Source organism: Lutra lutra, chromosome 18 (genome assembly GCF_902655055.1).
Source record: "Lutra lutra chromosome 18, mLutLut1.2, whole genome shotgun sequence".
Taxonomy (NCBI): domain Eukaryota; kingdom Metazoa; phylum Chordata; class Mammalia; order Carnivora; family Mustelidae; genus Lutra; species Lutra lutra.
This window is the reverse complement of record NC_062295.1, coordinates 14,426,552-14,449,016: the sequence shown is the minus strand read 5'-3', so window position 1 is coordinate 14,449,016 and position 22,465 is coordinate 14,426,552. Positions and strand designations below refer to the sequence as shown.

At 48.9% G+C, this 22,465-nt stretch overlaps 1 protein-coding gene across 2 annotated transcripts in view; it reads left to right on the top strand.

Moving 5' to 3' along the window:
- The window catches only part of SYT17 (synaptotagmin 17), an 88,278-nt gene that overhangs the window by 2,210 nt on the left and 63,603 nt on the right, over positions 1-22,465 (top strand). The window contains exons 1-5 of one of the 2 annotated variants that reach the window (XM_047714448.1): positions 1,581-1,852; positions 2,010-2,032; positions 2,913-3,061; positions 9,451-9,599; positions 12,696-13,315. In XM_047714448.1, coding sequence (XP_047570404.1) covers positions 1,750-1,852; positions 2,010-2,032; positions 2,913-3,061; positions 9,451-9,599; positions 12,696-13,315 — 1,044 coding nt within the window. In that variant the 5' untranslated portion in view covers positions 1,581-1,749. Of the gene's footprint in view, positions 1-1,580; positions 1,853-2,009; positions 2,033-2,912; positions 3,062-9,450; positions 9,600-12,695; positions 13,316-22,465 lie in introns of those variants that run through there. The other variant, XM_047714449.1, reaches the window with a different exon arrangement.

The following is a 22,465-nucleotide window of genomic DNA, read 5'->3' as shown; positions in this document are numbered from 1 at the left end:
ATGTAGCCTTTCAAGTCATAGCTTGCCAACCCCTGTTCTAGAATATCTGGATTCTCCTTCTTCCTCTTTCTTTCTGGCTTGAATCAATGATCCTCCATCCAGTCAAATACATGAACGCCGAGGACCCAATGTAAAGAAAGACTTAGCATGCTGGGAACGTAAAAACATGTTACCTCCCCTCTTCTTCCTTAGTTTCTCTTTGCTCCTTGGACCTTCCTCCTGTACCTGGGGTTTGAGAAAGCTGGATGATTGGGCCCTGTGATGGCCTTGTCTCTACACACGTGCTTTTATAAACGGTGTCTTTTGATCACCACACACCCAAGAAATGCTTTCCTCTTAGAAAAGAATGGGCATGGACTGTTGTCCAAGGAAAAAGCAGCCCTTTATCTTTGCACTTTATTGTAAGCATCTTCAAGCACTTTCTCATGTCAGTGCACGAGGGCGTAGCTTTTTGCTACTTTTTCACTTTCAGGACAGCCTCTGATGCCTAATAGGTTCCAGCTGGTCTTGACAAAACCACCTTATTCTCATAAAGCTAGGGAAAGAGTGCAGATACTTTGTAGCTGGTCAGCACACGCAGGCATTTTCAGAGTCCTAGCTTAGCCCTTCATTGAAGAAAAGAGGTAACTGAGGTTCAGAGTGGCCCCCTGATTTACCCAAGTCACACGATTGGCTGGTGGTGAAGCCGGCTCTAACACTTATCCTCTCAGCTCTGTGTGGCCCCCAGGCATCTTCAGGTCTTGTTCTGTGTGTGGTTCAACTTTTGCTTTTGGAAGAGTTTTTGATTGGTTCCTGAGACTTTCTTTCCCAAGCTGCAGCCATTCCCTTATCACTTCAAGGATTTTTAATTTTTCATGAGCTGTGTACCACTTGTACTATATTTACTTAATACTTTTTCCTATAAAGGGACTCACTTTTTTTTTAACTTAAAATCATATGAAAAAGAAACTTGATGTCACTACCATAATAGAAAACCAGGACCACTTGATATAAAGAGAAGGCAGCTGGAAAAATAAACACAAGGATAATAATGCCACATATTTGCTATGTCCAAGACTCCGAGCTGAGGTCTGCTCTCTGTTTAGAAAGGAAGAGGGGCAGGGGGTGGGGGGGGGTAGATGTACAAGGGTTAGAAACATGTTAACATGCAGTGGTACCAAACTGAGACCTCCACCTCCTTGCGAGAGAACTGAAAAAGGGGGTAACTTTGTCTGGATTCGACGTTCCGAGTTTGAGTTCATCTCCGGGATTTATCCCAGGCTGGGACGCGGAACTCTTCCTAATCTATCTGGTTTACTTGGCCCCTTGGTTCCTAAGCCACTGCCACTCTTCCCTGGCGGTGGGGGGGTGGGGGGAGGGAGTCTATGCCTCGGGAACCTGTGAGAAGAAGTCCTGGTGGGAGGTGGGGCTGAAAAGGGAGGTAGCCCCACCCCCGTCCCCTCCCAGGACCAGATTATGGCTTCCTTTTCTGCTCCCTGTGTTTGTGGGTGGTCATATGGAACTCCCCACCATCACCATTGGAGCAGGATTTTAAGGTAGGGCCCCTGGGAGGGTGGGAGAAGCCAAGTCACATCCCAAGTCACACATTGAGTCTGCCTGCCTCTTAGCTAATCATGTCCTTCTGGGTTGGCTTCATGGCTATTTCAGTATGGGAAGGTTTGCTCTTCTGAAGTGTGGCTGCGTTGGATAGCATGACTATCTATCCACCCGCTCTGATTCATAACAGCATACGGTGCAAATCAAATCGAAATGCTAAAGTTTCCCATTTATTCGGTGCTGGTTAGCCAGGAGGCTACCGGCAGCCCCGTAGACAGCAGCAGCTTGTTAGGGAGTCAGCTCCCTTCCCAGGATGGTAAGTGGAAAGATGGAAAGATGGAGGCCTTTTTAAAAATTTCTTTCTTTCTTTTTTTCTTTTCTGAGTTGCTGGAATATTGCTAAACTGGTCTTGTCTCTCTTTTTGTAATCCTCTCGCCCCCGACGCCCTTGGCTTCTCCGTGGATCTCTAAAAGGGCAGTTGGAACCTTTGAACGAGGTGGGTTCATTCGATGATTCCTTCGGTCTGGTTTCTGATCAAGAGGTGCTTGCCTTTTGCTTTGGAGTCTTATGTGGGGCTGCGGGGCTGTTCAGTATTAAAGAACGACTAGATGCTTAGAGTGACAGTGGTTTTGCTGCCTTTCTGCGGAAGGGAGGGAGATCCCGAGGAAGAGGAGACACTCCTGTAGACAGGCTGGATTGCTCCCCACCTACCCCTTCCTCACTCCGTTCAGTTACCTCTATTTACTTTCATGTCACTGAGATGATTTTTTTTTTAAAAGATTTTATTTATTTCTTTGACACAGAGAGAGACAGATCACAAGTAGGCAGAGAGGCAGGCAGAGAGAGAGTGAGAAGCAGGCTCCCCGCTGAGCAGAGAGCCCGCTGTGGGGCTCAATCCCAGGACTCTGAGATCATGACCTGAGCTGAAGGCAGAGGCTTAAACCACTGAGCCACCCAGGCGCCCCCTGAGATTATTTTTTTTAAAAAACCTCTTTTGCTTTGCTTTCAAGAAGGCAGAGTAATATTCATTGTGTCTCGAGAACATATTGTATAAGCCCTCACGATGTTGTATAAACCACCCACCTGTCAAGAAAGACATTCACGTAAACTACCCGGGAAAATACCTGCAAATGTTTTGCTCGCTATTAACGGCTCAGCGAGTTGGTGTTTGCCATCTTGGTGTCTGCAGTTGGTAAATAGAAACAGAAAACATTTTGTTCTAAGTGTTCAGCTGCAGAGACCTCCTGAATGTCCTTATTTCCCAGCGGGGATCAGCCGCTTGTAATTTTCAGGTGTTTTTCCTTTTCCTCCTCTCCCTTCCTCCCTCCTCCCCCCCACACCCCCTCTCCACTGCCCACCTCCCCCGATGGCCTCAGGGTTTTCTTTCTAGAATCTCCGATCTGCTACTGTGCAGATGGACTTGCAGGCACTGCTGTCAGAGGTGCTATGAATCCAGCTGTTGCCAGTCGAGTGAGGATGAAGTTGAAATTCTGGGACCTTTCCCTGCCCAGACCCCTCCCTGGCTGTAAGTAAAAACTGCTCTCAACTTCCTTGGAAGTGATCTCGATCTTGAGATGTTTGCTTTGCTCTGTTGGTGTGTGGGGGGTGCGGGTAGGAGGGCTCGGGGGCGTGAAAGAAGGGAAACGCCTGGCATCCTTGGACCTCTGTACTGCACACAGGGACCTGCTGCGCGCCTCTCATTCTGTCCGGCAAGCTGGTGGCCGGCCTCTAGCTTCCCCTCCGTTTCCCTCGGTTCCTCTGAGATGCCAACCTCTCAGTGCTAAGCCTGTCCGTGCTTTTAATCAACATTGAGTGTCATTCCATGTGGAAGGAGAGATCTGGGAGCACCTGCATTCCTCAAGGGACGTCCAGATTCTAAGGACGGCTGTCCACGTCAGAACGACCCATGGTCCTAGCCCCCGCTGACCCAGTGCCTGGCACAGAGTTGATGCTCAGTACCAGCTGCTCCTGGTTGGTAGACCGAGTGGACAAACAGGTGCCTTTTTGCTGGTCTGAAGGCGAACTTCAGGCACAGGCAAGCAGAAAAGCACCGCCAGGCTCCATCCTGTCCTCCAACGCTGTTTATGTTCTCTCTGGCATCTTTCATTTTATTTCCAATTCGTGCTCCTCCCGCGCCTGCACACAACGTCTCCATCTGCCAGTCGCTCAGATATTTTGGGAACATAGTTTTGAAGCTTCTCAGCCATGTGTCTGGTCCACCTCTCGGTGGCTAAGGGAAGGACTCGGCCAGAGAGCCTGGGTTGAGTCTGGAAGGCCAGCACTGAGAAGGGCCTGGCCGTCATTGAGTCCACCTCCTCCTGTGTGAGAGCTGGGAGCTCCGAGAGGGCAGGAGACAATGCGAGGGCCCACAGCCGGAGCCACAGTGGGAACCCGGTGCTGTTCCAGCTCAGTCTTTGAGCTGTTCCAGGTTCTGGAAGTCCACGACATACCCTCTTTCCCTCCAAGCTGGGGGGGTCACGTCTCCGTCCTCTCACTTGCTCTTCTTAGAAGCATCAAATATTGCCATAGCAACATGGCTCTGTGTCAGGCTCTGCGCCTTCAAATCCTGTGTCTCCTACTTTTTCCCAGTTCTGTGACCTGGGGCAAGTTGTTAGGTCTCTGTGCCTTGATTTCCCATCTGTGAAATGGGGATGATAAAAATAATAGGGTTTATGTCATATGGTGGTTGTGGTGACTGCCTGACATCGTACACAGAAAAGCATTTACAAATGCTTGACACTTGCTTGGCAAGCATTAATGTAAGTGGTTCGTCTTAACCCTGTTTGGTCTTGGGTTCTGCGTCTGTAAAGTGAGAATAGTAATAGAACTTGTTTTATAGGGTTGTGATTCAGAGTAATGAGGTGTGCACATAACGTGCTTCACAGAGTAGTAAGTGTTCGTTTCTGAATTTGTAGGTATGGATGGAGATTCTTTAAACTGGTGTAAAGACAGTGTTCAGCAATGCTTTCATTAGTCACGGGGTATATGTAGCCTGAATCCTGCAGGTACACACGGAGTTGAGATGTTTGGGGAATGATCGAGAGATCGTTCCCACTGTCTAGTGCCTTGTGTCACTGAGGTTGGCTCAGCGCATCTGGTATCTTGAAAGCCATGCTCAGAAGGATGCCAGCTTAGTGAGGGCATGGTTTTTATCTGTGTTGTTCACTCCAAAAAATGGTTATTGACCCGCTGATGAACCTGTAGTCAGAAATTGAGCCTACAGGCAGAAAGTGCCAGTCATCTGGTTGAAAACTTAATCTGTTTCTTTGGTAACTATGTCTCTGGTATGCTTTGTGGGGAGGCACTGTGGGATGCAGAGACTCAATACAGTCTGATTACTGTGCTCAGGAGATTTTAAATGTGGTAGAGGGGATAAGGCAGGTATGTAGGTCCAGCCATCCCCAAGAGTCGTGCATTCACACCCTGCACACCTTTATGACAGTTTTACATAGTATCATTATAGAGAAAAATCCAGGGACAGTGGCTTCAGGCATAGCTGGATCCAGGGGTCATATGTTGTCATGGGCATGCATTTGTGCCTTCTCCCCCCCCCCCCATTTCTTCTATACTGGCCTCATTCTTTTTTGAGGAGTGGGGAGGGGAAGAGGGAGAGGGAGAGAGAATCTTAAGTAGGCTCCATGCCTAGCTTAGAGCCCAATGCAAGGCTCAGTCTCACAACCCTGAGATTATGACCCGAGCCCAAATCAAGAGTCAGACGCTTCACCAACTCAGCCACCCAGGCACCCCATATTTGCTTCATTCTTAAGCTTGCTTCTTTGCTTCATTCTCAACAGCAGCAAACAAACCAGGAAGGGCTCTCATTTGTCTGATTTGGGTCATGGGCCAATGAGTTGAGCCAGTCACTTTTGCTTGGAGGAAGTGGTGCTAGGATCATGCCTGGATTGTCTGACCACCCTGGAACCAGGGAAAGGGCCATCCCACCTGACACATGTGAACCAAGCCTGTAGACCAGGGCTGGGCACACTTTTCCTAGAAAGGACTTAGTCTGTCCCAACCGCTCCTAGACATAGTGTGGGAGCAGCAATAGACCGTGCGTTACTGAACGGGCATGGCTGTGTTCCTGTCTTACTTCAAAGTCAGGTAGCAGATTGGGCCCCAGAGTTTGCCGATTTTTGTAATAGACAGTTTGGGTGCTGTAACCAGAGCAGTTACAGAGGGGATAGGCCCAGGGTGGGCAGACTCCACAGCACCCAGGAAGAGTTGGGGAAATCATGGAAAATGAGCCTGTAAGCTCAGGTCTTGTAGGGTCTTGAATGCCAGATCAAGGAATTTGAATTGGCCTTTGAGCCAGTGCAGAATCCTGATAGACCCTGAAAATCACAGTCAGCTACCTGTTTACCGCAGATGCCCAGATGTTGAGTGTTATGGATGCATGGCCTAGGTTCTAGCACTGAGCTGGAGGACAGTTGCACTTTCCCCTGGCTGCTGACCCGTTGTGCAAGTGGGGGACTCCTTCTGGGGGCAAGGGGTGGAGACCCTCTGGGAAGACGCTTTGGTTTTGCCACAGGCTGAGAAGAGGGCTGGAACCTTTCCAGCAGGGCCGACACACTGCACAACTCTGGAAGGCCCCATTCACCTGGTGGTCGTTATGAATACCACCTAGAACTTTGCAGTCTAGAGCCTGAACAACGGTACATGACTTTCCGTGCTTCTCAGGATGAATATCTTGAATCCTGGGTAGCACCTTAGTATACATTTTTGGCACTCAACATAATGCAAAATGTTAAGAGAAATCTGTAAAGGGGAGGCGGGTTAAATCATTCAAAAAGTGAATTTGCAGCTTGTGCTTTCCCCAGATTTATTTACCAAGTGGGCAGTTGCATGTTATCAAACAGGCAGAGAGTAGAAATGTCAAGTGTACAGGCTTTGCAGTGCTGTTCCTACTGTGACATTTGAGCTAAGAACCACAGGACATACCTTTCCGTGGGACGGCCTGTGGCAGATGAGCTAGTCCTTTGTGTGTGGGATTTTGGGGAACACACCACACCATTAATTGTCACACATGCTCCTGTCATTTGGGTCCCCCAGCTTTCCTTGGCTGGGCCAGGCTGGTGAAGGTCGCGAAAACCGTATACAGTCCGACTGGCTGCTTTTGGAGTGAAGCCAGAAAGACCCTCATTGAAGAGTGAACTAACATCAGGTCATTTCTTTGTCCATCAAGCGTGTATCGAGGACCTACCATGTCCGTAGCTCTGACAGGTCTCACAAGGGATACCCAGCTCAGTAGTTGGGGGCCTGCTGGTATTGCTGGCCATTGGGAGTGTAACAGGTGTCCCTCGTGCCCCCCCCCCCCCGCCAATCTGTAAATGGGGTGAACCTTGTTAATAACAAGTAAACTCTGGATTGTTTTAAGGATTAATGAGATGGTTCAGACAGAGCATTTAGCACAGTGCCTGACACATACTGGGTGCCTAGCACCTGGTACCTTTAATCAAGAGAAGTACAGATGCCCCATTAAGGAGTGTACCCTGCTGTGCGGTGGGGGGGAGGGGCAAGATATGCACTCAGATCATTTTAAGACAAGATACACCAGAAAAGAATCCTAAGAAGGGTGAATTCATTCCTTCATTTACTGAGAAATAAATGTGGAAGACCCCACACGTGCCAGACGCCGTACTGGGGCAAGGTCGGCCGTGGTGAACGGGCGACACTGAGTCAGAATTTAGTGTCAGACGCAAAAGATAAGCATCGTTGAAGAGGGAGAAAAGGGCTGATGGGGTGGGAGGAGGCAATAGGTAGGGACAGGGTGGGGCCTCTCAGAGGAGATGCTGTTGAAGCTGAGACCTGACTCAGGATGAGAAGGATCCGGACAGGAGATGGAGACAGGAAGAGTGTTCTGGGCAGAGGGAAGAGCGTGGCTCAGCTCAGTGTGCTGGGGGAATGGCTGGGAAGCCCAGGGAGTGCAGAGGAGCAGGGGTGGCTCAGTTGTTGTCTGAGAGGACTCATCTGAGGCTTCAGGGGCCACAGCCCTTCAGCTGAGTCTTGAAAACTGGGTGGGACTTCACAGGTGGAGGTGGCCGCTGCACTGACCTATGGCAGCGGCCCTCCAGGAAACAGGCTCGCAGCTGGGGGAAGAATCAAGCATACAGTATGGCTGCATTTCTGTGCCTTCCCCTGCCCGCCCCCCCCCCCCGCCCCGGCCATTCCATCTGCTATGTGCACCTCTTACAGACCGGGAGTGGGAGACAAGCAAGGACTGGGCATTCCTCTGCAGCCCCCCTCCACCCCTCCTATGCCCGGTCTTGTCCTGGCTGTGACCCTTATATTGCTTTGGGAGAACATCAGATCCATCTCATTTCATGCACAGGATGTATCTGAAGACCTCCTAGAATTGGAAACTTGCATTTTTCAAGACTAGCTTCTGCACAGGCTTAAATGTCATGCTGGGGGGGGGAGTGGGGGGGTGCAGTCTCAGAAGGTATCCATCCACAGCCAGGGTAGCTTAGGGGCGCGTCAATAGCAGCATCAGTCTCTCAGCCACTCCGCCACCTTTTTAACCCTCCTCTCCCTTCCCCTCCCCATGGCATCCTCACCTAGCTTTTCGGGGACTGGGGGCTCTTAAAGATTGTAATAATACCAGCCAAAATGTATCTACTACTTAGGACTATTCTAAGCATTTTATATGTGCTAACTCATTCAGTGTTGAGAGCAACCATCTAAGGTAGGTACTGTTATTATTCCCATTTGACAGATGGGTAGATGGAGGCACGGAGAGAGGAAGGGCCTTGCCTAAGGTCACCCAGCCAGGGTTCAGACCAAGAGGTTGTGCTCTTAATTACTACTCTGTATCTCCCCATCCCCGACCCGGTGCTTTTTCTTGTAGTATTTTTCATCCTCCTTGGGAGCGCATTGGATCACGGCTTCTGCTCATTTTTAACTATTTCTTCCCATCAAACTGTTGCTCTTTTTTTTTTTTTTTTTTTTTTTTTTTTAAAGATTTTATTTATTTTATTTATTTGACAGAGATCACAAGTAGACAGAGAGGCAGGCAGAGAGAGAGAGAGAGAGAGAAAGGGAAGCAGGCTCCCCGCTGAGCAGAGAGCCCGATGTGGGCCTCGATCCCAGGACCCTGAGATCATGACCTGAGCCGAAGGCAGCGGCTTAACCCACTGAGCCACCCAGGCGCCCCAAACTGTTGCTCTTAAGTCATTGATTCTCAGGGCCATTTTGTAGCTTTAACCTCAACTCAGAGAACTCTTGAGTTGACACTGTTATAGGATACTTTTATTTATTTATTTATTTATTTTTAGATTTTATTTATTTATATGACAGACAGCTAGAGGGGGAACACAAGGAGGGGGAGTGGGAGAGGGAGAGGGAGAAGCAGGCTTCCTTCCTACAGGGAGCCCATGCAAGGCTTGATCCCGGGACCCTGGGATCATGACCTCAGCCAAAGGCAGACAGTTAGTGACTAAGCCACCCAGGCATCCCTATAGGTTACTTTTAAAAGATATAAAGTATAGACCCAGGATTGAAATAGCAGGCCATTTCCACCAAAAGCCACTTGCAGAAGTTCAGACGAGAATACGCCAACCCCATGGTTCTTTCCAGACTGAGCATCAAGAGGTCTTGGCTTGACTTAGCCAACGTGGCGCCCCCATGTGGCAATAGCCTGAATAAGTACGTATCCCCACCATCCTCTCTGGAAATTATGCACATTCTTGACAGATTGTTCTAAAACGGAAAGTATTTATTCATATCATTTCACATTTTATGCAAAAAGTAAGACATTACTGAGAGTTTAGGGCTGCCACGTTGATTCAAGTTTGTGTTACTGCAAGTTGTATACACTGGATCTGAGAGATGTTTGATCGCGGGGCTGTCCTCCCAGGGACAGAGATGCCAGTCCCTGGAGATTTTTAACAACCATTGAGACCTCTTTCATTCCTATAGGATGGCCAGCCGGAGCAGTGACAAGGACGGGGACTCTGTCCACACAGGCAGTGAAGTCCCTCTGACCCCACGGACCAATTCCCCAGATCGAAGATGCTCGTCCTCAGACACATCTAAGTCTACGTACAGCCTGACCCGGAGGATTTCAAGTAAGTGTCTTTGCTGTGACTGCCTAGGGGTCGTGGCTCACGTGGTCCTGTGCTGTTCCCCCTCATACGGGGTCCGCAGGTTAAAAATCCCATTAGCCAGGTCTTCAGTAACAAAGGAGAGAGCTGGCTTTCCCAGACACTTGGTGGCATCCCCAGGAAAGACATGAGGGAAGGGGTTGTCTCTGGGGAGGGGGCACAGTGGAATGGCAGCCAGGAGACAAGAGGATAGAGAAAGAATGGCGATGTGACAAGAGTGCATTGCACCTGATTTCTTCTGAGTTCAGTCAGAAGCACTTTTTTTTTTTTAAAGATTTTATTTATTTATTTGACAGAGAGATCACAAGTAGGTAGAGAGGCAGGCAGGAAGAGGGGGGAAGCAGGCTTCGCGCTGAGCAGGGAGCCCAATGGGGGGCTTGATCCCAGGACCCTGAGATCATGACCTGAGCTGAAGGCAGCGGCCTAACCCACTGAGCCACCCAGGTGCCCCAGAAGCACTTACTTTGATCGATTTTTCTTTTTACTGATCACAAGTTTCACCGAGTTGGCTCAGTTGATTGATGTGGTCCACGTGTATCATTTCAGACCCCAAAAGGCACAAATTCGAGTAACTTTCAGGGCCAGGCGGGTCATGTCAGTGAGTGACTTGCAAAGGGTTGAGCAGAGATGAGGATTGTTCTAATGCAGTGACAAGTGGCAGCTGACTTGGCCTCAGTTGCCAGGGCAGGGTGGGGACTGTGGCCCTTTTGGGAAGCTACCGCCCGACTGAAAGGGACAGCTGCGACTCATTCTTGCTGTGGGAACGAGGCCGTGGGCTCCGTAATGCCTGCCCTTTCTGAGGAGAAACTGGCAATCTGGGTGTTGTTGTTGTTGTTTTTTAAGATTTTGTTTATTTATTGGACAGACAGATCACAAGTAGGCAGAGAGACAGGCAGAGAGAGAGAGGAGGAAGCAGGCTCCCTACCAAGCAGAGAGCCCGATGCAGAACTCGATCTTAGGACCCTGAGATCATGACCTGAGCCAAAGGCAGAGGCTTAACCCGCTGAGCCACCCAGGCGCCCGCAATCTGGTTTTTTATATGAAACTTCTTCAGCTTTAAACCCAGACAGGATGTATCTCAGGATTGGATAGGGTCCACAGACGCCCCCCACAAATTAGTCCACTCGGATGTACAGCATCCGTGTTTGACAAGATGGGATGGTTTGGGTGAGGAAGAAGGAAGAGGATGAAGCCCAGAGACTCCCAGCCTCCTTTCACTCCCCCAAAGTATTTCTCCTCTCTCGGTCAGCTGTCTGCAGTTCACTCAACAGAGGCGGGAAAAGCTTACAATTCATGAAGTAAATCCTCTCAGGAAATATTCGTGTCTCATCTTTCCTGGGGGCAAATGGTGGGGAGGAAGTAGGAAAAGTTCAAGGGCTTGAAAGAGTGAAACAGAGGGGACGTGAGGCTTCTCTGGCCTCAGTCTTTCCATCTGTAAAACAAGAGGCCTGTTCTCGACCTGTGCCGTCCAGTCCAGCGACCTCCAGCCACATGTCACTGGTGAGCATTTAAATGGGGCTAAGCCCCGTGGAGACACGCTGTATGTGTTAAATACCCACGATTCTGAAGCCAGGAAACACGAGAGAATTTAAACTGTCTCATTAAAATGTATTCATTTTGATGAGATGTTGAGCATATTAACATTCATTTCACCAGTTTCTTTGCCCTCTTACAAATGAGATGGTTTTATGTTACCTATGTCATTTGTCTTTCTGAACCCCATTATATATGTCTTGAATAGAACCTGTCTAGATGATTCCTAGGTCTCCCGCCCAGCTCTGTACACAGACGATTTCCATTTAGCACAGAGTTACCAGCATACCAGCTGGTATGCATCAGACCAAAGTCTCATAATGTTAGCGGACCGGACAGGTGTTGGGGCACTTAATAAAATGTCATGAAAGAACGAATGCTATGTGACCCTGCTTTATGTGCACAATCTAGCGGTCAGGCTCGTGGGGCAGAGAGGAAAGTATAGTTACCAGGTTCTGCAGGGACTGGGGTCTGGGGCGGTGTTGGTTTCCATTACACAAGATAAATAAGTTCTAGAATTCTATTGGACAGCATGGTGCCTACAGTTAACAGTGTTATATACCTAACATTTTACTAAGAGACTTGATCTTATGTTAAAGGTCCTTATCCCCAGAAAAATTCCATAAAGAAGGCAGGAGAACACTTTGGGGGGTGATGGGTATGTCTGTAGCATGGGTTTGGCGATGGCTTCTCGGGTGTGTACTTCCCCCCGAGCTCATATGCACTGCATTTTTGTGTGTTAGTTGTCCCTCAGTTAAATAATTGTTTTCTTTCTTTCTTTTTTTTAAATTCTATGAGCTCATTGCTAGAATTGAGGGGTGAGCAAAGATTCAAATGATGGACTTGGGAGCCATGAAGTCTGCTGGTTGAGAGGAAGGGGAGAGGTGCCTCACAAATGGGAAAGTCCAAATGTGATCCTTGAAGAAGTACAGAAACTTGTCGTTTAGTAAACTCTTACCATGGGCACGTTCTGTGCCAAGCCCTTTCAATGCGTTGGCTCCATGAATCACCATCCTCTGAAGCAGGCGCTATGACTGAGTCCATTTTACAGTTGGGAAACCCGAGTCCCAGGAAGTCTGGCTCCAGAGTCCACTCTCTGGAATTGGAGGCAGTATAGGGTCACGGTTAGCCTCAAGACTCTGGGGCCAGACAAGCTGGGCTCGACTCCTGGTTCTGCCTCTTTACTACCTACGTCACTTCCGGAGAGTTACTTTGAGTTTCTGTTTCCTCATCTGTCAAGAAGGGATCGTTGCTCCTAGAGATAGGGATCTCTACCTCGTGGAGATCGGTGGCTTGATATATCAGTGCGTTGAGAACAGTGGCTGGTTGTGATGGGGATGGTCATGCCTCTATGTTGCGTCTCAGAATCAGTAAGAGGATCTCAAGGTATGGCGGGCAGATGGCGAAGAGCCTTAGGAAACAGGGTGAACGGCGTGAGAGTCTAGGAAGTGTTGCCAGTCTCATGAAGCCGCCCGGGTTCGGTCCCACATGTGGCGGTGTTAATTGTTCTTTCTGGTGGCTGTTTAGGTCTTGAATCCAGACGGCCCAGCTCCCCGCTCATTGATATTAAACCTATCGAGTTTGGCGTGCTCAGCGCCAAAAAGGAGCCCATCCAGCCCTCGGTGCTCAGACGGACCTATACCCCGGACGACTATTTCAGAAAGTTCGAGCCTCAGCTGTACTCCCTTGACTCTAATAGCGACGACGTGGACTTCCTGACCGATGAGGAGATCTTGTCCAAGTACCAGCTGGGCATGTTGCATTTCAGCACCCAGTATGACCTGCTGCACAACCACCTGACGGTGAGGGTGATTGAGGCCAGGGACCTGCCGCCTCCCATCTCCCACGACGGCTCGCGCCAGGACATGGCGCACTCAAACCCCTACGTCAAGATCTGTCTTCTGCCGGACCAGAAGAACTCGAAGCAGACGGGGGTCAAACGCAAGACCCAGAAACCCGTGTTTGAGGAGCGTTACACCTTCGAGATCCCCTTCCTAGAGGCGCAGAGGAGGACCCTACTGCTGACCGTGGTGGATTTTGATAAGTTCTCCCGCCACTGTGTCATTGGGAAGGTGTCCGTGCCCCTGTGTGAGGTTGACCTGGTGAAAGGCGGGCACTGGTGGAAGGCACTGGTCCCCAGTTCTCAGGTAAGGGGCAGGTTGGTGGTCTTACCTGCTGGGAGATTTTTTTTTTTTTAAAGCTGATTTTCATTTCGTTCTTTAAATCGCCTTTGCATTTTAAAAAACTTTCAATTTTGAAATAGGTTTTGACTTATAAGCTGTCGCAGACGCCACAGGGAGTTCTTGTGTTCTTGTCACCCAGCAGCCCCAGTCACAAATCTTACACAACCAGAGTGTGTTAGCAATGCCAGCAAAGTGACATTGGCCACGAGGCTCTGGACCTTATTGGATTTTCATGGAGTTTTACACGCACCACTGTGTGTGCGTGTGCGCGCGCGTGTGTGTATATGTGCGTGCATGTGTGTGTGTGTGTGTTTATGTAGTTCCATGAAGTTTTATCACATGTATAGATTCACGTAACCATCACCACCCTGAGAGGTTTTTGTTGTTGATGCCGGGTTATTTAATAAGGAGAATGATGGTCCAGGGTATGAAGCTATCAGTCATTTTGACTTTCAGAAATTGATTTGGGAAAAATAAAATGAGGGCTGAAGAACAGGATGATATATGGATGTTTTTCAGGCAAATTGTGAGATTGGCTTCTTTCCTCCGACCAGCCCACAGATAGGCAGTTGGCTGCTGGGGAAGCCACCCACGGACCAGGCTCTGTCCCCAGTGGGCTGGGAGCATCCCTCGCTTGGGCATTCTGTGGACTGGAGGATGACAGTGCACTCCGTGGGGGCGGAAGGAGGAGGTGGGCGCCCCAGGGAAGGAAAAGACCCAGCCGGTTGGAGGCCAGTGTCGTCCATTCACGCCGAGGGTGACAATCATGTATAACACAGGCAGGATTACGTTAGGTCTGACATACCAAGGTGCTTTTCAGAGCTGAGCTCTCCTGGTCAGGGATTTGATGAGCCAGCATCACACCGGAGGACAGGCTTTAAATGTGGGGACCGGAGGGGTTGCTCTACTGTGTGTGTGTGTTTCCATTCAAAGATAGATTTATCCTTCTCTTCATTTGGATCCCCCAAGAAGGAGAAAATCCCAAGGCAAGGGAAATAATTTATCAGGGAGGTGACACCAGAGGACACATTAGGAAGGAGTGGGACAGTCACATAACGTGTGTATTACCCGGCCGGCCACTGCTGTGGGTGAATGGAGCCAAAACGAGCTAGGGAAAGGAGAAGCCAGTGTTAGACACATGCCTATGAGTCTTTCCACCTGGGGGTGGGGGAGCTGGGGTGTTTATATACCAGTTCCTATCAGCCATTGAATGAAGGCTGTGGGGGATGGAGACGCTTCTTCCCTGGCATTTCTGACCCGTTACACTGGTGGATAAAGAGATCTTTGATATCCACAGATGCAAAAAAAAAAAAAAAAAAGTACGAGAGCTGGCAGCCGCATTCGGGCCCACATGCACTGAAGCGATCGAGATGGGGACTGGGTGGTCCAGGTGTTACAGTGTTTGCTGTAATCCCATGTCCTCCTTCCCATCACATGACCAGGACATATTGGATGCTTTCTGTGTAGCCTTCTCACTGGGTTTCCAACCATTAAGAAATTAGAAAGAGGGAGACCCACTGGACCACATTGACTCTGTGTGGCCAAGCTCGATTGTACACATTCAAGTGGAGGACCCTGGACACCCAGAGAATCTGGACATCCACACACCTTGCCTTGGCTGTAGTGTGAAGTGTTAGAGTCTCAGTCAGCGGGTCCTGGCCCATCTGCCCTAGTTTGATTCTCTCGAAATCCGAGGCCAAGGCAAGGCCCTGGGTGCAGGTGGTTTATTTAGGAGGTGATCCCAGGAAGCAGGAGTGAGGGGGTGAGGAGAACACAGGGAAGGAGGGGAAGGCCACAGTGGGTCTTCGGGCCAGAATGGCCCTTTGGCTGCTGGTCAGGTGCGCTCGCACAGCCTCAGGGACAGCTGTTTGCCCGAGCTGATACCATGCCCCAGCAGGACTTTGGGACGGTCTGTAGCTGGCACCAGAGGTGGCATCTGCCGCATCCCTCTGCTGGCCTGGTGGCCCCCACCTAAGGCCCTCCCTGACCCCTTCCTGTTGTCTCACAGACCGTACATTCTCTGATATGTCTCCCCTGCTAGTATGCAAACCCCATGAGGACAGATTTTTATCTTTTCTGACCACTTCTCCATGTCCTATGCCTAGAACAGTGCCTGGCATGTGGCAGGTAGCGCTCAGTAATCTTTGTTGAATGAATGAAGGATGGAGGGAAGGAAGGATTCCCCGAAGTGAGGTTCTTTCTCTCACCTGCCACCCTCCCCCCTTCCCTCCTTCCATCTCGCTCTAAGAAAGGCTCATGGAAACTGGCTGAGGGAAGAGTGGACTCCCCTCTCCCTTCACGGGCTGGCTCTGGAAATTACACTCTGTGAGTAGAAAGGCCAGTTGTCTGAGGTTTGGGTTCCCTGGAAGCAGAGCTTGAGATAAGGGTTTGGGTGTGGATTCATTTGTAGGGCTGCTGTGACAAAACATCACAAATTAGAGGCTTAAAACTATAGAAATTCATTGTTTCCCAGTCTGGATGTTAGAAGTCCAAGATCAAGGCCATGCTCCCTCTGAAACCTATAGGGGAGAATCTTTCTTTGCTGCTTTCTGGCTTCTGATGGTTGCTCGCCGTCCTTGGCGTCCCTGGGCTTATAGCTGCATCACTCGAATCTCGCCTCTGTCATCACGTGACCTTCTTTGTGTGCATCTCTGTCTTACAAGGACACTAGTCCTATTGGATGAGGGGCCCACCCTACCCCATTATGTTCCCATTTCAAATAATCACATCTGCGACAACCGTATTTCCAAGTCAGGTCACATTCTGGACTGATGGGAGTGAGGATGATAACATATCTTTTGGGGGGTGTCATTGAACCCACAACAGGACCTAGGACAGTGCCCTGCAGGGGAGGGGGGAGGGAAGCAGTCTAGGGAAGGGTGATGGCCCAGGGAGGATGTGGTCTTCGCCTTGCCCTGATTGCGGGTTGGGAGGCGGACTGTGGAACGCAGGATGGCGCTGCAGGGCGCGTCCTCCTCCAGACTGGGAGACAGTCATTGGTACTCCCACCTCGGTCAGTCTTTGGCTGGGACCCAACAGGGAAATCTGTGGGGTGGCCCTGGGCCTGCCTGCAGCTTCTGTCCTCCAGAATGGTGGTTCTGAGCCAGGGGCAGTCTTGCTCTCAGGATGGTTGACGGTGCTGGGAAGCATTGTGGGTTTGGTGGGTGGAGATCCGGGATGCCGCTGAGCACCTGCAGTGCACGGGACAGCCCCTACCACGAAGAATGTTCTAGCCCAAAGCCTCCGTACTGCCAGAGGGAGAAAGCCCACGGTGGAAGAAGGGGAAATGGAGGTTCAAGGACAGCAACAGGGTCTGCCATGCAGGCAAGACGAGGGCAGGGCTGGTCCCCGCAGGCTGGGGAGCGTTTTTCCAGGAGAAACAGTCTCTGGGAAGCAGGGAGAGCCAGGGGCGGAGGGTGTTAGGAGCAGACATCCAGGTAAGTGTGTTTTCATCCCAAATGTAGAAAAAGAGATACTAGTTCTGAACAAAAGTCCATACTGTGCAAACAAGGCCTGCCTTGGAGACAGAAAACAAAATCCTCACACGGTGCCCTGGAGGCCACTGGATGTTGACGCTGGTTTTCCTGGCAGGCCAGGGTCTGCCTTCACCCGAGCGAGCACTGAATGGGAGGGGTAGATGCAGCCGTGTCTGGGGGTGGAAAGCAGAGCTTGGCAGTTTCTTGTTTTCAGCCTGCCTCGCCGGTGTGGGATCAGTGTGGCTATTAGGGCTGAGTTCTGCATTTCTGTGCCTTGGAGAACCCACGGGAGCGGTGGTGGGTGAGGCCGGCGTGTAGGCATAGTCTGGCTTGCGGCAGAACGTCCCAGCTGTTTCGTGACTTTGAACATTGCATCTTTGATCTTGGCCTTCAGGACAGTAGTGGCTAATGGAGCTTCTGTCAGTTTTTTGGTCTCGTTGATAAGGTTTGGCTAGGAGATAATGAAAATGAGGACAGAGAAATAGAAAGCATATGGGGTGATTGAACAGGTGTGAAGTTACTCTCACTGCTGAGAGAAATTCTGCTCATCCAAGCGGACGGCAGCAGATCAACACTGTGGCCATTGAATGTGAAATCTTTGTAGGCTCTACTTTTTTTTTTTTTTTTAAAGATTTTATTTATTTATTTGACAGAGCATGAGTGGAGGGGAGGGGCAGAGGGAGAGGGCAGGCTTCCCGATAAGCAGGGAGCCCTAAGCGGGGCTGGATCCCACGACGTTGGGATCATGACCTTGGCCAGAGGTAGATGCTTAACTGACTGAGCCACCCAGGCATCCCCTAGACTCTATTCTTTCTTTAAGAAATAATATATTAGTAATTATGACAAAACACACGTGACAAAATTTACCAGCTTACCCATTTTTAAAAAGTTTTTACTTAAGGGGCACCTGGGTGGCTCAGTGGGTTAGCCTCTGCCTTTGGCTCAGGTCATGATGTCAGGGTCCTGGGATCAAGCCCCGCATCAGGCTCTCTGCTCAGCAGGAGCCTGCTTCCCCCTCTCTCTCTGTCTGCCTCTTTGCCTACTTGTGATCTCTCTGTCAAATAAATAAAATCTTAAAAAAATTTTTTTTTTTTTTTTTACTTAAATTCTAGCTAGTTAACATTACAGTGCAACAGCTTAGCCAATTTAAGTGCACGTATTCACAGCATTATACAACAATCACCGCCATCTGTCTGTAGAACTCTTTTCATGGTGCAGAATGGAAACTTTATACCTATTAAACAATAGCTCCCCATCCCCCTGTTGCCGCCAGCGCCCGCTAGTCACCATTCCTTGTGTTTCCATGAATCTGACTCTAGGTGCCTCCTATACGTGGAGTCATACAGCATTTGTCTTTCTGTGACATAATGTCCTCATAGTTCATCTATGTCATAGCATGCGTCCAAATGACCTTCCTTTTGAAGGTTGCGTGATACCCTGTTCTGTATGTATACCGTGTTTTGTTTGCTCGTTCATCCGTCAGTGAACACTTCCACCTTCTGCTTCTTGTGAGGAACTTTGGGATACTGTAGTAGATATTGCAACATATATTTTGACATATTATTATGTAACAAACGGGATAGCTATTGTTAGATGTTAATATGCCCTATACTACAGTATATAATAATACTGTGAGTAATACTGTGATGAATATGGGTGTATACGCATTTCTTCAATCCTTTTTTGAGCCAGAAACCTACCCAAGATGAAGGCAATTTATTTTCTTTTAAGATCCCGTGGCTTTGGGAAGGATGGGCAAGGTGGTGGGGAGAGTAGATGCCGCATAGACGTAGCAGAACCTCCCAGAACATTAGGAGGGAGCAGAGTTCTTGTTCTGGGTTGTGGCTAGAATAACATAACCTGTGGGTACTGGTTTGCCGGTGCTGAGAAGAGACCTAGTACCTACGACTTTGTGTCCCTTACTGTGCATTTGCACGGATGTGAGCTCTTCTCAGGAGAAAGAATTTTTTGGAAGTGAAAGTCCCTTGAACTGGGGGAGAATGATGATTTTGACTCAGTAAATCTACAATAAAAATAGCGTGCCTGTATAAATTATTCAGTTATACATTCTGTATTTGTCAGGTGCTTTTTGTGTTCTAGGGTCTGGGACTTGTGATAGAGCCATAAGTTGGTGTCTGTGCAGCTCTAAATGATGTACATGGCCCAAGTAGTTTATCCTAACAAGGGTCTGTTTTACAAATGTGGGAACTGGGCAGAGGGAAATAATTTGTCTGTGCTGCTAAGTGGTAGGACTGAGGCTGTTTGACGTAAAAAATGGTGTGCCATAACCACGACATTGTACTAGTTCTCTCCCACAAGGCAAAAGTCCCTGTTCTTGTGGAGTTTACATCCCAGTGGAGGGAGACTTGTAGCGAATAAACGAGTTAACAAATAATGCCGGGTTTCACTGTCAGTGCCAAGAGAGTAAGCAAAGTAGGATGAGGGGCTGGAGAGGGATGGCTGGGTGGCAAGGGTGAGGAAGCTATTTTAAATGGGTGAGGAGATGAATTTAAGTAGAGAGCTAGATGGAGTGAGGGCATGAGCCTGGAGGATGTCTGGAGGAAGAGCATTCCAAATAGTGACTTTGGGAAGTGCAAAGGCCCTGAGGCAGGAGCTGTTTTGGCATCTTGGTGACTGGAGTAGAGTGAGGGGGAAAACATGATAGGGGATGAAGTTGAATTGGTGTAAAAGGTCACTTCACATCAGTCTTAAAGGTATAGGTGAAGACTTTAGTTTTATTCGTAATTATGATGGCAAGCCCTGGGTTTTTGAGAAGGACAGGTGACCCTGTCAGGCTACCCTGGAGAGAAATCATTGGGGGACAGCATACTTACATCCAAAATATATAAAGAACAGCAATGACCCAAAAATTTTTTAAAAAGAAAAAAAAAAGAAAGAAACGCGCCTGGGTGGCTCAGTGGGTTAAGCATCTGACTCTTGATTTTGGCTCAGGTCATGATTCTCAGGGTTTTGAGGTCGAACCCCACATCAGGCTCTGTGCTAGGCATGGAACCTGCTTAAGATTCTCTCTCTTTCCTTCTGCCCCTCCCTGTTGCTTGCACTCTCTTTCTCCTTCTCAAGAAAAAATCCCAATTTTGAAATGGGCAACTGTTTTGAACAGACACTGCACAAAAGAAGATACATACAGATGGTCTCTAAGCACATGGAGAGGTGCTTGACATTGTTAGCCAGTCAGAGAACTACAGATTCAAACCACAGCGAAATATCACTACACACCCACCTCCTGGAATGTCTAAAAGCTACAAAGACTGACAACACCAAATGATGATGAGGATGTGGAGCAGCCGGAACTCTCAGACAGCAGAGGGGTATAATGTGGTAGTAGTTCTTGGTGAAACTGAACATTGATCTACCTCCACGGTCCAGCACTGCCACACCTAGGTATTTGCCTAAGAGAGATCACATTATGTCGACACAAAAAAATCACTCTAAGGTATTCACAGCACCTTCTCCTGTCATAGGTCCCCAAACTGGAAGCAGCCAGGTGTCACATCAGCAGGATAAAGGATAACAAGCCGAGGTATATTCCTGTAATGGAGCATTATTCGGAAATAAGAAGGAACAAAGTACCGGGATACACAAAATAACACGGGTGAATGTCAATAACATTATGCCAAGTAGAACATGTTTCTGAGCAACCATCATGCTAAGCAGAAGCCAGGCCCAAGAGAACACATACATACAGCTGCATTTGTATCAAGTTTGAGAACCAGCAAAACTAATCTATGGTGAAAAAAATCAGAACAGTGGCTGTGGGAAGGGGACAGGAGGGGAGGGAATTGAGTCATTTCTGGGAGCAGGAGGGTCATTTCTGGACGAATAGTGATGTTCTGCATCTTGACAGGCTTCTGATACACAGGTTGTGCATTTGTCAAACTCATCAGGTACATGTAAGGTTTGTGCACCTTGTTGGGTGTAAATGTTATTTGCAGGGAGTGGGATGCTGTAAAGATGCATTGAGCTCAGGCTACTGACAGGCCTGCTGAAGCTTCAGGGGGAAGTCTACTAATGTCTGTAGCCTATTTTAAGATGCCTTCCAAAAAAGATCTTTGGAGGGGCGCCTGGGTGACTCAGGCGGTTAAGGGTCAAACTCTTGATTTCGACTCAGGTCATGATCTCAGGGTGGGGAGATTGAGCCCCCCACATTGGGCTCTGTGCTCAGCGGGGAGCCTGCTTGAGACTTTCTCTCTCCCTCTGCCTCTCCTCCACCTCAAATAAATAAATGAATCTTAAAAAAAAAAAAAAAAAGATCATTAGATGCACCATAAGGCAAGTGTAGCATGGCTTTAAAATATTAATGTAGAATTATTAATAGCTGCATTGCAGAAGCTAGGTGATGTGTATTAAAAGGAGGGGACTGTACAGATCTTTCAGCTTTTCTGGATCTGACAGTTCTTTTTTTTTTTAAAGATTTTATTTATTTATTTGACAGAGAGAGATCACAAGTAGGCAGAGAGGCAGGCAGAGAGAGAGGAAGGGAAGCAGGCTTCCTGCTGAGCAGCGAGCCCGATGCGGGACTCGATCCCAGGACTCTGGGATCATAACCTGAGCCGAAGGCAGCGGCTTAACCCACTGAGCCACCCAGGCGCCCCATGGATCTGACAGTTCTTATAATAACATGTTGGAGTACAAAGAGAGAAGAAAACAGAGGCACCAGTTAGGAGTGATTTGCTGCAGTCGTGTAGGCAGGACGCGATGTCCTAGACCTGGTGTGAGGTACAGGTGCACGAGGGGCCAGGTGGAGAGATGGTTAGAAAGCACAGGAACAGTCCTTAGACGTTCAACACCAGCTTTGGGGGCGTTGTAAACAAGGCTGCCTGACGGAGTGGGATTCTGCTGTCATGCTGGCTGTTCTCATCTTTTCACAAGGGGCAGAGGCTCCCAGACTTTGGCCTCACTGATTCCAAGGTCCTGAGTCCTGGATGAATCACACTTCAGTGAACTTGTGGGGAGATTCTGGTACATGTGGGCTGGGGTCCTCATGCTGAGTGATACTGAGTGGCTAGAGGGAAGTAGGAAGGGCTAGCCGTCCTAGTAGGACATATGGCTCAGAAGCGTGGCTCTGCCACTCACCGGCTGGCCCTTGTGGTGGCTGAATGAGCTGCGTGGCCAACATAGGCTGCCATCAGGATTATGTTTGATGGGTCCATTTGGGAAGGAGAAGACTCAGGTTGGAATGCTCTTTGAAGTTCTTGGGGGATAATTCTGCTTCGTGTGGTGTGTAGTATCCTTTATTACAAAGCCAGATTTTCCACTGAGGAGCAATGTTTGACTTGCACTCAGAAGAAGAAAATGGGTTGCGTCAAAAGTGACATTTGCACACAGGAATGCTGGATATTTATGTTTCTGAAAATTGCTTTCACCTGAGATTTGCTCTGACTGAAGGAACGTGTTTTTGGTCTTTGATGCCTAGCACTCATGGCCCCGTGGCTTAGGAAGCGAAGTCTGTGTATATTGCCTTTGCCAAGTAAGTTTGAACAATTTACATTTAGCAGTAAATATGTTCTGGGTCCTCACACATCCTAGAACCTAGGTGGTGTGCAACACTTACATTACCCCACCAGGTGGCTGGTAATGACACTTGCAGATGGGGGACCCTGAGGCTCAGAGAGGTTAA